Source organism: Amblyraja radiata, chromosome 9 (genome assembly GCF_010909765.2).
Source record: "Amblyraja radiata isolate CabotCenter1 chromosome 9, sAmbRad1.1.pri, whole genome shotgun sequence".
Lineage (NCBI taxonomy): Eukaryota > Metazoa > Chordata > Chondrichthyes > Rajiformes > Rajidae > Amblyraja > Amblyraja radiata.
Window position 1 is genome coordinate 37,898,749 of NC_045964.1, and position 12,611 is coordinate 37,911,359.

The window sequence follows — 12,611 nt, forward strand, 5'->3', positions numbered from 1 at the left end:
GGGTGACTTCAATCTACATATAGATTGGGCGAATCAAATTGGCAGGGGTGCTGAGGAAGAGGATTTCTTGGAATGTATGCGGGATAGTTTTCTAAACCAACATGTAGAAGAACCAACAAGAGAGCAGGCTATTCTAGACTGGGTATTGAGTAATGAGGAAGGGTTAGTTGGCAGTCTTGTTGTGCGTGGCCCCTTGGGCAAGAGTGACCATAATATGGTTGAGTTCTTCATTAGGATGGAGAGTGACATTGTTAATTCAGAAACAAGGGTCCTGAACTTAAAGAAAGGTGACTTTGAGGGTATGAGACGTGAATTGGCCAAGATAGACTGGCCAATGATTCTTAAAGTGTTGACGGTGGATATGCAATGCAAGGCATTTAAAAACTGCATGGATGAACTACAACAAGTGTTCATCCCAGTTTGGCAAAAGAATAAATCAGGGAAGGTAGTGCATCCGTGGATAACAAGGGAAATCAGGGATAGTATCAAAACAAAAGAGGAAGCCTACAAATTAGCCAGAACAAGCAGCCTACCAGAGGACTGGGAGAAATTCAGAGTCCAGCAGAGGAGGACAAAAGGCTTAATTAGGAAAGGGAAAATAGATTATGAAAGAAAACTGGCAGGGAACATAAAAACTGACTGCAAAAGTGTTTATAGATATGTCAAGAGGAAAAGATTAGTTAAAACAAATGTAGGTCCCTTGCAGTCAGAAACAGGCGAATTGATCATGGGGAACAAGGACATGGCAGACCAATTGAATAATTACTTTGGTTCTGTCTTCACTAAGGAAGACATAAATAATCTGCCGGAAATAGCAAGGGACCGGGGGGTAAATGAGATGGAGGAACTGAGTGAAATCCAGGTTAGCCGGGAAGTGGTGTTAGGTAAATTGAATGGATTAAAGGCCGATAAATCCCCAGGGCCAGATAAGTTGCATCCCAGAGTACTTAAGGAAGTAGCCGCAGAAATAGTGGATGCATTAGTGATAATTTTTCAAAACTCTTTAGATTCTGGAGTAGTTCCCGAGGACTGGAGGGTAGCTAATGTAACCCCACTTTTTAAAAAGGGAGGGAGAGAGAAAACGGGGAATTACAGACCAGTTAATCTAACATCGGTGGTGGGGAAAATTCTGGAGTCAGTTATTAAAGATGGGATAGCAGCACATTTGGAAAGTGGTGAGTTCATTGGACAAAGTCAGCATGTATTTATGAAAGGTAAATCATGTCTGACGAATCTTATAGAATTTTTCGAGGATGTAACTAGTAGAGTGGATAAGGGAGAACCAGTGGATGTGTTATATCTGGACTTTCAGAAGGCTTTCGACAAGGTCCCACATAAGAGATTAGTATACAAACTTAAAGCACACGGTATTGGGGGTTCAGTATTGATGTGGATAGAGAACTGGCTGGCAGACAGGAAACAAAGAGTAGGAGTAAACGGGTCCTTTTCAGAATGGCAGGCAGTGACTAGTGGGGTACCGCAAGGCTCAGTGCTGGGACCCCAGCTATTTACAATATATATTAATGATCTGGATGAGGGAATTGAATGCAACATCTCCAAGTTTGCGGATGACACGAAGCTGGGGGGCAGTGTTAGCTGTGAGGAGGATGCTAGGAGGCTGCAAGGTGACTTGGATAGGTTGGGTGAGTGGGCAAATGCATGGCAGATGCAGTATAATGTGGATAAATGTGAGGTTATCCACTTTGGTGGCAAAAACAGGAAAGTAGACTATTATCTGAATGGTGGCCGATTAGGAAAAGGGGAGATGCAACGAGACCTGGGTGTCATGGTACACCAGTCATTGAAAGTAGGAATGCAGGTGCAGCAGGCAGTGAAGAAAGCAAATGGTATGTTAGCATTCATAGCAAAAGGATTTGAGTTTAAGAGCAGGGAGGTTCTACTGCAGTTGTACAGGGTCTTGGTGAGACCACACCTGGAGTATTGCGTACAGTTTTGGTCTCCTAATCTGAGGAAAGACATTCTTGCCATAGAGGGAGTACAGAGAAGGTTCACCAGACTGATTCCTGGGATGGCAGGACTTTCATATGAAGAAAGACTGGATAGACTCGGCTTGTACACGCTGGAATTCAGAAGATTGAGGGGGGATCTTATAGAAACTTACAAAATTCTTAAGGGGTTGGACAGGCTAGATGCAGGAAGATTATTCCCGATGTTGGGGAAGTCCAGAACTAGGGGTCACAGTTTAAGGATAGAGGGAAGACTTTTAGGACCGAGATGAGGAAATCATTTTTTACACAGAGAGTGGTGAATCTGTGGAATTCTCTGCCACAGAAGGTAGTTGAGGCCAGTTCATTGGCTATATTTAAGAGGGAGTTAGATGTGGCCCTTGTGGCTAAAAGGATCAGGGGGTATGGAGAGAAGGCAGGGATGGGATACTGAGTTGGATGATCAGCCATGATCATATCAAATGGCGGTGCAGGCTCGAAGGGCCGAATGGCCTACTCCTGCACCTATTTTCTATGTTTCTATGACCCGGGCATAGATAAATTAGGCAGTTTGCACCATCTCATGCCTCTCTCAGGAAATAAATGCACAGCAACATTTGCTTAGCCCCAACAATTATTTTATCTATATCCTAATGAAATTTGGAAATTATATGCAATATGGACATAATTATTATACGCAACCCTGTACGAAGTTAGGTAATCAGATTGCAAGTACTTAAACGTTTCTGCAGCTCATCCATCCCATTTAAAAACATTTGATACCTTACTTTTGGAAAATTAATATTACCCACATAAAAGTTTGAAAAGTGAATACAAGATATCATTTGCAAACTGCTCTGAAACATAAAGGATGCAGATTTTTTTTTACCTTGTACAAGTTAGCAAAGCAGCAACTTTTACCTGTTTTGAGTTTGTCTCAACAGATAATGCCACTTTAGTCGGACCCACATTAGTGACGAGGAAACCCAGAAATGCCCGGAATTGGGATGCTCTAACAATTTTTTTAAATTTGCCACCTGACATTAAGATTTTCATATCCTCCCATCCATCAAGGGAGAAAAAAAAAAAAGCATTTAATAAAAATGTAAGAGAGTGAAAGAGAGAGGGAGTGTTTATGGCAGGTTTGCTTGAGGGCTCTAATAGAAGTGGATTTCCGTTCTTCGTGCTCCACCAGCAGTGCTGGAATAGGGGTTAACTATAGGTTTTTCAATTCTCGCCCGGTTTCAACTGCCAGATTTTTCTACGCCCTGGGAGACAGTACATATTTGTTAAATTCACTTTGCTGCTAAAAACTGAGATATGCAGCCCAATTAAAATTACTGTCTTTTACATTCTCACCAGCCTTGCTAAGTTACTTTGATGTCCCCAAGCCAGACGTCAGTTAAATTAGATAAAACAACATTTGTGGCAGAACAGATGGGTTTCACAATATTTGACAATTTAATCCTGGGCCTTTTCAGTTTGTTTTTGGAGGACAAGTGCACGGAGAATTTCCCACAGATTAAGTAAATGCAACTATTTTTTAAAAAGCCAAAAATTGACAACCTCTTGAATTGGTAACAAAAATCCACAAATTGAAATGACTTGGATGATTTAATTAGGAAATCTACAATAATACTGGAGTTAGGGTGGGGGAGACAGCCTACCTGGGGGCAGCGACAGCGGCCGGGCCTCTGGCACAAAGACCGGTCCTGTTGCTCAGAAGGGTAAGGAAAAGAAGAGGAGGGCAATTGTAATAGGGGACTCTATAGTCAGGGGGTCGGATAGGCGATTCTGTGGACGCAGACAGGAGTCCCGGATGGTAGTTTGCCTCCCTGGTGCCAGGGTTAAGGATGTGTCTGAACGTGTCCAAGAAATCCTGAAATGGGAGGGAGAGGAGCCTGAGGTTGTGGTGCATATAGGTACCAACGACATAGGTAAAAAAAGAGAAGAGGTCCTGAAAGAAGAATTTAGGGAGTTAGGTAGAGAGTTAAAGAGAAGGACTGGAAAGGTAACAATCTCAGGATTACTGCCTGTGCCACGCGACAGTGAGAGTAGGAATGGAGCGAGGTGGAGGATAAATGCGTGGATGAGAGACTGGTGCAGTGGGTATGGATTCAAGTTTCTGGATCATTGGGACCTCTTTTGGGGAAGGTGCGACCTGTACAGAAAGGACGGGTTGCACTTGAACTCAAGGGGGACCAATATCCTGGCGGGGAGATTTGCAAAGGCTACTTGGGAGACTTTAAACTAGTATGGTTGGGGGGAGGGACTCAAATTGGGAAAGCTAGCAGTCAGTGTGTGAAGCAGGGGGCAGAGAATGGTAGCACTCTGACCCAAAATGTAGGGGAGAGAGAAGAAAAAGAAAATAATCAGAGTATAAGAGAGGGTGGGTTTCTTAAATGTGTATATTTTAATGCTAGGAGCATTGTAAGAAAAGTGGATGAACTTAGAGCCTGGATTGACACCTGGAAGTATGATGTTGTGGCGATCAGTGAAACATGGTTGCAGGAGGGCTGTGATTGGAAACTAAATATTCCAGGATTTCATTGCTTCAGGTGTGATAGAATTGGAGGGGCAAGAGGTGGAGGTGTTGCATTGCTTATCAGGGAAGATATTACAGCAGTGCTTTGGCAGGATAGATTAGAGGGCTCGTCTAGGGAGGCTATTTGGGTGGAACTGAGAAATGGGAAAGGGGTAGCAACACTTATAGGGGTGTATTATAGACCGCCAAATGGGGAGCGAGAATTGGAAGAGCAAATATGTAAGGAGATTGCAGATATTAGTAGTAAGCACAAGGTAGTGATTGTGGGAGATTTCAATTTTCCACACATAGACTGGGAAACACATTCTGTAAATGGGCTGGATGGGTTGGAGTTTGTAAAATGTGTGCAGGATAGTTTTTTGCAACAATACATAGAAGTACCTACTAGAGAAGGGGCGGTACTGGACCTCCTGTTAGGAAATGAGATGGGTCAGGTGGCAGAGGTATGCGTTGGGGAACAGTTCGGGTCCAGTGATCACAATACCATTAGTTTCAATATAATTATGGAGAGGGACAAAACTGGACCTAGGGTTGAGATTTTTGATTGGAGAAAGGCTAACTTTGAGGAGATGCGAAAGGATTTAAAAGGAGTAAATTGGGACAGTTTGTTTTATGGGAAAGATGTGGAAGAGAAATGGAGTACATTTAAAGGTGAAATTTTAAGAGTACAGAATCTTTATGTCCCTGTTCGGTTGAAAGGAAATCGTAAAAATTGTAAAGAGCCATGGTTTTCAAGGGAAATTGGACACTTGGTTCGGAAAAAGAGGGAGATCTACAATAGTTATAGGCAGCATGGAGTAAATGAGGTGCTTGAGGAGTATAAAGAATGTAAAAAGAATCTTAAGAAAGAAATTAGAAAAGCTAAAAGAAGATATGAGGTTGCTTTGGCAAGTAAGGTAAAAGTAAATCCGAAGGGTTTCTACCGCTATATTAATAGCAAAAGGATAACGAGGGATAAAATTGGTCCATTAGAGAGTCAGAGTGGCCAACTATCTGCAGAGCCAAAAGAGATGGGGGAGATATTGAACAGTTTCTTTTCTTCGGTATTCACCATGGAGAAGGATATTGAATTATGTGAGGTAAGGGAAACAAGTAGAGTAGCTATGGAAACTATGAGGATCAAAGAAGAGGAAGTACTGACACTTTTGAGAAATATAAAAGTGGATAAGTCTCCAGGTCCGGACAGGATATTCCCTAGGACATTGCGGGAAGTTAGTGTAGAAATAGCAGGGGCTATGGCAGAAATATTTCAAATGTCATTAGAAACGGGAATAGTGCCGGAGGATTGGCGTACTGCGCATGTTGTTCCATTGTTTAAAAAGGGGTCTAAGAGTAAACCTAGCAATTATAGACCTGTTAGTTTGACGTCAGTGGTGGGCAAATTAATGGAAAGAATACTTAGAGATAATATATATAAGCATCTGGATAAACAGGGTCTGATTAGGAACAGTCAACATGGATTTGTGCCTGGAAGGTCATGTTTAACTAATCTTCTTGAATTTTTTGAAGATGTTACTCGGGAAATTGATGAGGGTAAAGCAGTGGATGTTGTGTATATGGACTTCAGTAAGGCCTTTGACAAGGTTCCTCATGGAAGGTTGGTTAAGAAGGTTCAATGGTTGGGTATTAATGGTGGAGTAGCAAGATGGATTCAACAGTGGCTGAATGGGAGATGCCAGAGAGTAATGGTGGATGGTTGTTTGTCAGGTTGGAGGCCAGTGACGAGTAGGGTGCCACAGGGATCTGTGTTGGGTCCACTGTTGTTTGTCATGTACATCAATGATCTGGACGATGGTGTGGTAAATTGGATTAGTAAGTATGCAGATGATACTAAGATAGGTGGGGTTGCGGGTAATGAAGTAGAGTTTCAAAGTCTACAGAGAGATTTATGCCAGTTGGAAGAGTGGGCTGAAAGATGGCAGATGGAGTTTAATGCTGATAAGTGCGAGGTGCTACATCTTGGCAGGACAAATCAAAATAGGACGTACATGGTAAATGGTAGGGAATTGAAGAATGTAGGTGAACAGAGGGATCTGGGAATAACTGTGCACAGTTCCATGAAAGTGGAATCTCATGTAGATAGGGTGGTAAAGAAAGCTTTTGGTGTGCTGGCCTTTATAAATCAGAGCATTGAGTATAGAAGTTGGGATGTAATGTTAAAATTGTACAAGGCATTGGTGAGGCCAATTCTGGAGTATGGTGTACAATTTTGGTCGCCTAATTATAGGAAGGATGTCAACAAAATAGAGAGAGTACAGAGGAGATTTACTAGAATGTTGCCTGGGTTTCAGCAACTAAGTTACAGAGAAAGGTTGAACAAGTTAGGGCTTTATTCTTTGGAGCGCAGAAGGTTAAGGGGGGACTTGATAGAGGTTTTTAAAATGATGAGAGGGATAGACAGAGTTGACGTGGAAAAGCTTTTCCCACTGAGAGTAGGGAAGACTCAAACAAGGGGACATGACTTGAGAATTAAGGGACTGAAGTTTAGGGGTAACATGAGGGGGAACTTCTTTACTCAGAGAGTGGTAGCTGTGTGGAATGAGCTTCCAGTAAAGGTGGTGGAGGCAGGTTCGTTTTTATCATTTAAAAATAAATTGGATAGTTATATGGATGGGAAAGGAATGGAGGGTTATGGTCTGAGCGCAGGTATATGGGACTAGGGGAGATTATGTGTTCGGCACGGACTAGAGGGGTCGAGATGGCCTGTTTCCGTGCTGTAATTGTTATATGGTTATATGGTTATAAGAAATAAAGTGGATAAGCTTGAGCCTCAGTTAGAAATTGGCAAGTATGATGTTGTAGGAATTACAGAAACATAGCTGCAAGAGGACCAGGGCTGGGAACTGGATATTCAGGAATATACGTCCTATCGAAAAGACAGACTGGTGGGAAGAGGGAGTGGGGTAGCTCTGTTGGTAAGGAATGAAATTCAGTCGCTTGCGAGGGGTGACATAGAATCAGGAGATGTAGTATGGATAGAACTGAGGAATTGTAAGGGTAAAAAGTCCCTAATGGGAGTTATCTACAGGCCCCCAAACAGTAGCCTGGAGATAGGGTGCAATTTGAATCGAGAGTTAAAATTGACATGTAGCAAAGGTAATGCTACAGATTTCAACGTGCAGGTAGACTGGGAAAATCAGGTTGGTCCTGGACCCTACGAAAGGGAGTTTGTGGAGTGCCTCAAACACAATGTTTGTGGAGCAGCTTGTACCGGAGCCTACCAGGGAGAAGGCAATTTTGGATTTAGTGTTGTGTAATGAACCGGATTTGATGAGGGAACTCAAGGTAAAGAAGTTATTTGGAGGTATTGACCATAATATGATGTTTTAATCTACAATTTGAGAGGAAGAATGGAAAGTTGGAAATGTGTTACAGTTGCGCAAAGGGGAGTATGGTGGCATGAGGGAGGAGCTTGCCAAAGTTGATTGGAGAGATACTCTAGCAGGGATGACAGTGGAACAACAATGGCAGGTATTTCTGGGAATAATACAGAAGGTGCAGGATCAGTTCATTCCAAAGAGGAAGAAAGATTCTAAGGGGAGTAAGAGGCAACAGTGGCTGACAAGGACAGTATATAAAAAAGAGAAGTAGTATGACATAGCAAAGATGAGCGGGAAGCCAGGGGATTGGGAAACTTTTAAAGAGCAACAGAAGATAACTAAAAAGGCAATACGGGGAGAAAAGATGAGATACAAAGGTAAGCTAGCCAAGAATATAAAGGAGGATAGTAAAAGCTTCTTTAGGTGTGCGAAGAGGAAAAAATTAGTTAAGACAAATGTGGGTCTCTTAAAGACAGAAACAGGTGAATTTATTATGGGGAAAAAGGAAATGGCAGATGAGTTGAACAGGTACTTTGGATCTGTCTTCACTAAGGAAGACACAAACAATATCCCAGATGTACTAGTGGCCAGAGGACCTAGGGTGACGGAGAAACTTCACATTAGGCAAGAAATTATGTTGGGTAGACTGATGGGATTGAAGGCTGATAAATCCCCAGGGCCTGATGGTCTGCATCCCAGGGTACTTCAGGAAGTGTCCAGAAATCGTGAATGCATTGGTGATCATTTTCCAATGTTTTATAGATTCAGGATCAGTTCCTGTGGATTGGAGGGTAACTAATGTTATCCCACTTTATAAGAAAGGAGGGAGAGAGAAAATAGGGAATTATAGACCAGTTAGCCTGAGATGGTGGTGTGGAAGATGCTGGAGTCAATTATAAAAGATGAAATAGCAGCACATTTGGATAACAGTAACAGGATCGGTCCGAGTCAGCATGGATTTACGAAGGGGAAATCATGCTTGACTAATCTTCTGGAATTTTTTGAGGATGTAGCTGGGTAAATGGACAAGGGAGAGCCAGTGGATGTAGTGTACCTGGACATTCAGAATGCCTTTGATAAGGTCCCACATTGGAGATTAGTGGGCAAAATTAGAGCACATTGTATTGGGGGTAGGGTACTGACATGGATAGAAAATTGGTTGGCAGACAGGAAACAAAGAGTAGGGATTAACGGATCCTTCTCAGAATGGCAGGCAGTGACTCGTGAGGTACCACAAGGCTCGGTGCTGGGACTGCAGCTATTTACAATATAAATTAATGATTTAGATGAAGGGATTAAAAGTAACATTATCAAATTTGCAGATGACATAAAGCAGGGTGGCAGTGTGAACTGTGAGGAGGATGCTATGAGGATGCAGGGTGACTTGGAGAGGTTGGGTTGGTGGGCAGATGAATGGCAGATGCACTTTAATGTGGATAAATGTGAGGTTATCCACTTTGGTGGCAAGAGCAGGAAGGCAGATTATTATCTGAATGGTGTCAAGTTAGGAAAAGGGGAAGTACACAAGATCTGGGTGTCCTTGTACATCAGTCACTGAAAGTAAGCATGCAGGTACAGCAGGCAGTGAAGAAAGCTAATGGCATGTTGGCCTTCATTACAAGAGGAGTTGAGTATAGGAGCAAAGAGGTCCTTCTGTAGTTGTACAGGGCCATGGTGAGACCACACCTGGAGTATTGTGTGCAGTTTTGGTCTCCTAATTTGAGGAAGGATATTCTTCCTATTGAGGAAGTGCAGCGTAGGTTCACAAGGTTAATTCCCGGGAATTGTGGGACTGTCATATGTTGAAAGAATGGAGCGACTGGGCTTGTATACACTGGAATTTAGAAGGATGAGAGGGCATCTTATTGAAACATAAGATTATGAAGGGATTGGACAAGCTAGCGGCAGGAAACATGTTCCCGATGTTGGGGGAATCCAGAACCAGGAACCCCAGTTTAAGAATAAGGGGTAGGCCATTTAGAACGGAGATGAGGTAAAACGTTTTCACCCAGAGAGTTGTGAATCTGTGGAATTCTCTGCCTCAGAAGACTGTGGAAGCTGATTATCTGGATGCTTTCAAGAGAGAGTTAGATAGAACTCTTAAAAATGGATGAGTCAAGGGATATGGAGAGAAGGCAGGAAAGGGGTGCTGATTGTGGATAATCAGCCATGATCACAGTGAAGCGGTGCTGGCTCGAAGGGCCGAATGGCCTACTCCTGCACCTATTGCCTATTATTCAACACAATCCTAACATCTACTTTCAGAGGAAAATATAATACTGCCAGGAAAGCAAGGGTAAAATGAAGTTGGTTAAAATTCTTTGTTTTCTTCCTGAATTTAAGGTTATCAACTTTGCTTACTGTACCATAACCACCGGAAACAGCAATTTGATGAACAAAAAAAAAAAGTTGTTTGAGGACTTTCAGCAGTTTTATCTTTGGTAAACCAGTAAAGCATTATTAAACCACATCTTACTCCATCTACCATATGGAGGCATGCTCCTGGCTTTCTATATAGGATTTCCGTGTGCAATTGTAACTGAGATTAGAATTCAGAAGCACCATAAAGAAATTTAATTTCGAGTGTACAACCATAATTCTTCCACGTTGTTAATTTGAACAACACTAAATCTGGGGTAAGCCTGTGACATCAACCAAAACATAAAAAATTATCAACTCAAAATAAAACGATAAAAACTGAAATATTTGCATCGAAACATTCCTTTAACTTTGTGTTCTTTAAGACAGCACCACATTCCTATTCCCTGAATTGTGTAAATAATAATTTAATTGAGTATCTGTAAATCAATAATACTTTAATAATTTAAGGAAAAAAAATATTTGCCTTATTGGATATTCATCTTTCTTGTCAATACATATAGTTTGTCCACGGCTGTACCACTCCCCATCATAAAATAACCTGCCATCTTCTGATCTGGCACTGTGAAGCTGTTTTTCTGTCTTGGTGGATGCTGAAGTTTAAATAAAAATAAAGTAATTACATTTTCATGATCATAATAAGACATAACAATGCCCATTGAAGATTTCAAACTTCCACTCACCATCTGTCTTTACTCTGTGTGGCGCAAGCGTCGCCATTGCCTGAGAAAGCAAAAATCAAGATAATACATTTTATTTGTACGATTTAAATAGATACATAGACAATAGGTGCAGGAGTAGGTCATTCGGCCCTTCAAGCCAGTACCGCCATACAATGTGATCATGGCTGGTCATCCACAATCAGTAACCCGTTCCTGCCTTCTCCCCATACCTCTTGATTCCGCTAGCCCTGAGAGCTATCTAACTCTCTTTTGAATGCATCCAGTGAATCGGCCTCCACTGCCTTCTGAGGCAGAGAATTCCGCAAATTCACAACTCTGTGTGAAAAGGTTTGTCCTCATCTCAGTTCTAAATGGCCTACCCCTTATTCTTAAACTGTGGCCCCTGGTTCTGGACTCTCCCAACATCGGGAACATGTTTCCTGCATCTAGCGTGTTCAATCCCTTAATAATTTCATATGTTTCTATGATTCCCTCTCATTCTTCTAAATTTCAGTGAATACAAGCCCAGTCGACCCATTCTTTCATCATGTGACAATCCTGCCATCCTGGGAATTAACCTCGTGAACCTACACTGCACTCCCTCAATAGGAAGAATGGCCTTCCTCAAATTAGGAGACCAAAACTGCACACAATACTCCAGGTGTGGTCTCACCAGGGCCCTGTACAACTGCAGAAGGACCTCTTTGCTCCTGTACTCAACTCCTCTTGTTATCAAGGCCAACATGCCATTAGCTTTCTTCTCTGCCTGTTGTACCTGAATGCTTACTTTCAGTGACTGATGTACCAGGACACCCAGGTCTCGTTGAACTTCCCCTTTTCCTAACCTGACACCATTCAGGATTTCTAGGATCGCAAATCAGATCTGAATGACAGAAATCATGTATCATTTCAGAAAGGATAACCAAATTTTACTGAGGAAAAGAAGCTAATTCACCCATAATGTAAAGGTTTTAACTTAATGTGTTATAATAGCAAAAGGAGAACAAATGGAAAACAACTTGAAAAATGCCTCCACGATAAACACAGAAAGAGAAAAGATTGTGTGTACGCGAAGTCATATTTTGTGAGAAATCGCAACAGATATGCGATTTCCCTGTTCAAATGCAGTATTTACAATACTGGACTCCTTGTGGAGTTCTGTGGTGGAGAACAGAGTTGCTGTGATTTGATAACATTCACACAGAGGAAACTAACAAACCACAAGAAAAGTGACAAACCACTACAGGAGCACAGCAGGTCAGGCAGCATTTGTGAAGGCAAAGGAATGGTAGATATTTCAGGTCAAGAGCCTGTCCTGATGCAAGGAAGTGGAGTGCTCAGTTTATGCAGCCCATTTTCCCAACCATTCAAATCAAGGACACAAACAAGGATACATTAATGTAACATCAGGACATAGGAGACATAGGACCTAATGAGTAGGTGACGCACAACAGCATCTTGCTTTGCCGTCACGTCACGTCATGAACTCAATGGTCATCTTCAGAGATAGACACTTTTACTTCAGTGATTGAATAAAATAGTTGACACAGTTTGACTAAATCAAATTGTTAGAGGATGTGAGATGTGACAAAAGCTAAACATCAGCATGTCATATGATTGTCCTGGATTACATCATCTTTGAAATTTAGGATCTGAGCCGTTCCCAAATAACCGGGCAAAATAACTCCTGGATATCACCGTACACCTGCTAAAATGATACAAAAAATAAGGATAGCCTTAACTTGGTTTCGGCCATGAC

At 42.0% G+C, this 12,611-nt stretch overlaps 1 protein-coding gene across 1 annotated transcript in view; it reads right to left on the bottom strand.

The window, feature by feature from the left end:
• brms1l (BRMS1 like transcriptional repressor) overlaps positions 1–12,611 on the bottom strand; it is a 44,752-nt gene that overhangs the window by 3,818 nt on the left and 28,323 nt on the right. Inside the window, exons 8-9 of the mRNA XM_033027149.1 lie at positions 10,874–10,913; positions 10,657–10,783 (exon numbers count right to left, since the gene is read on the bottom strand). Of these exons, the coding sequence (XP_032883040.1) occupies positions 10,657–10,783; positions 10,874–10,913 (167 nt within the window). The remainder of the gene's footprint in view (positions 1–10,656; positions 10,784–10,873; positions 10,914–12,611) is intronic.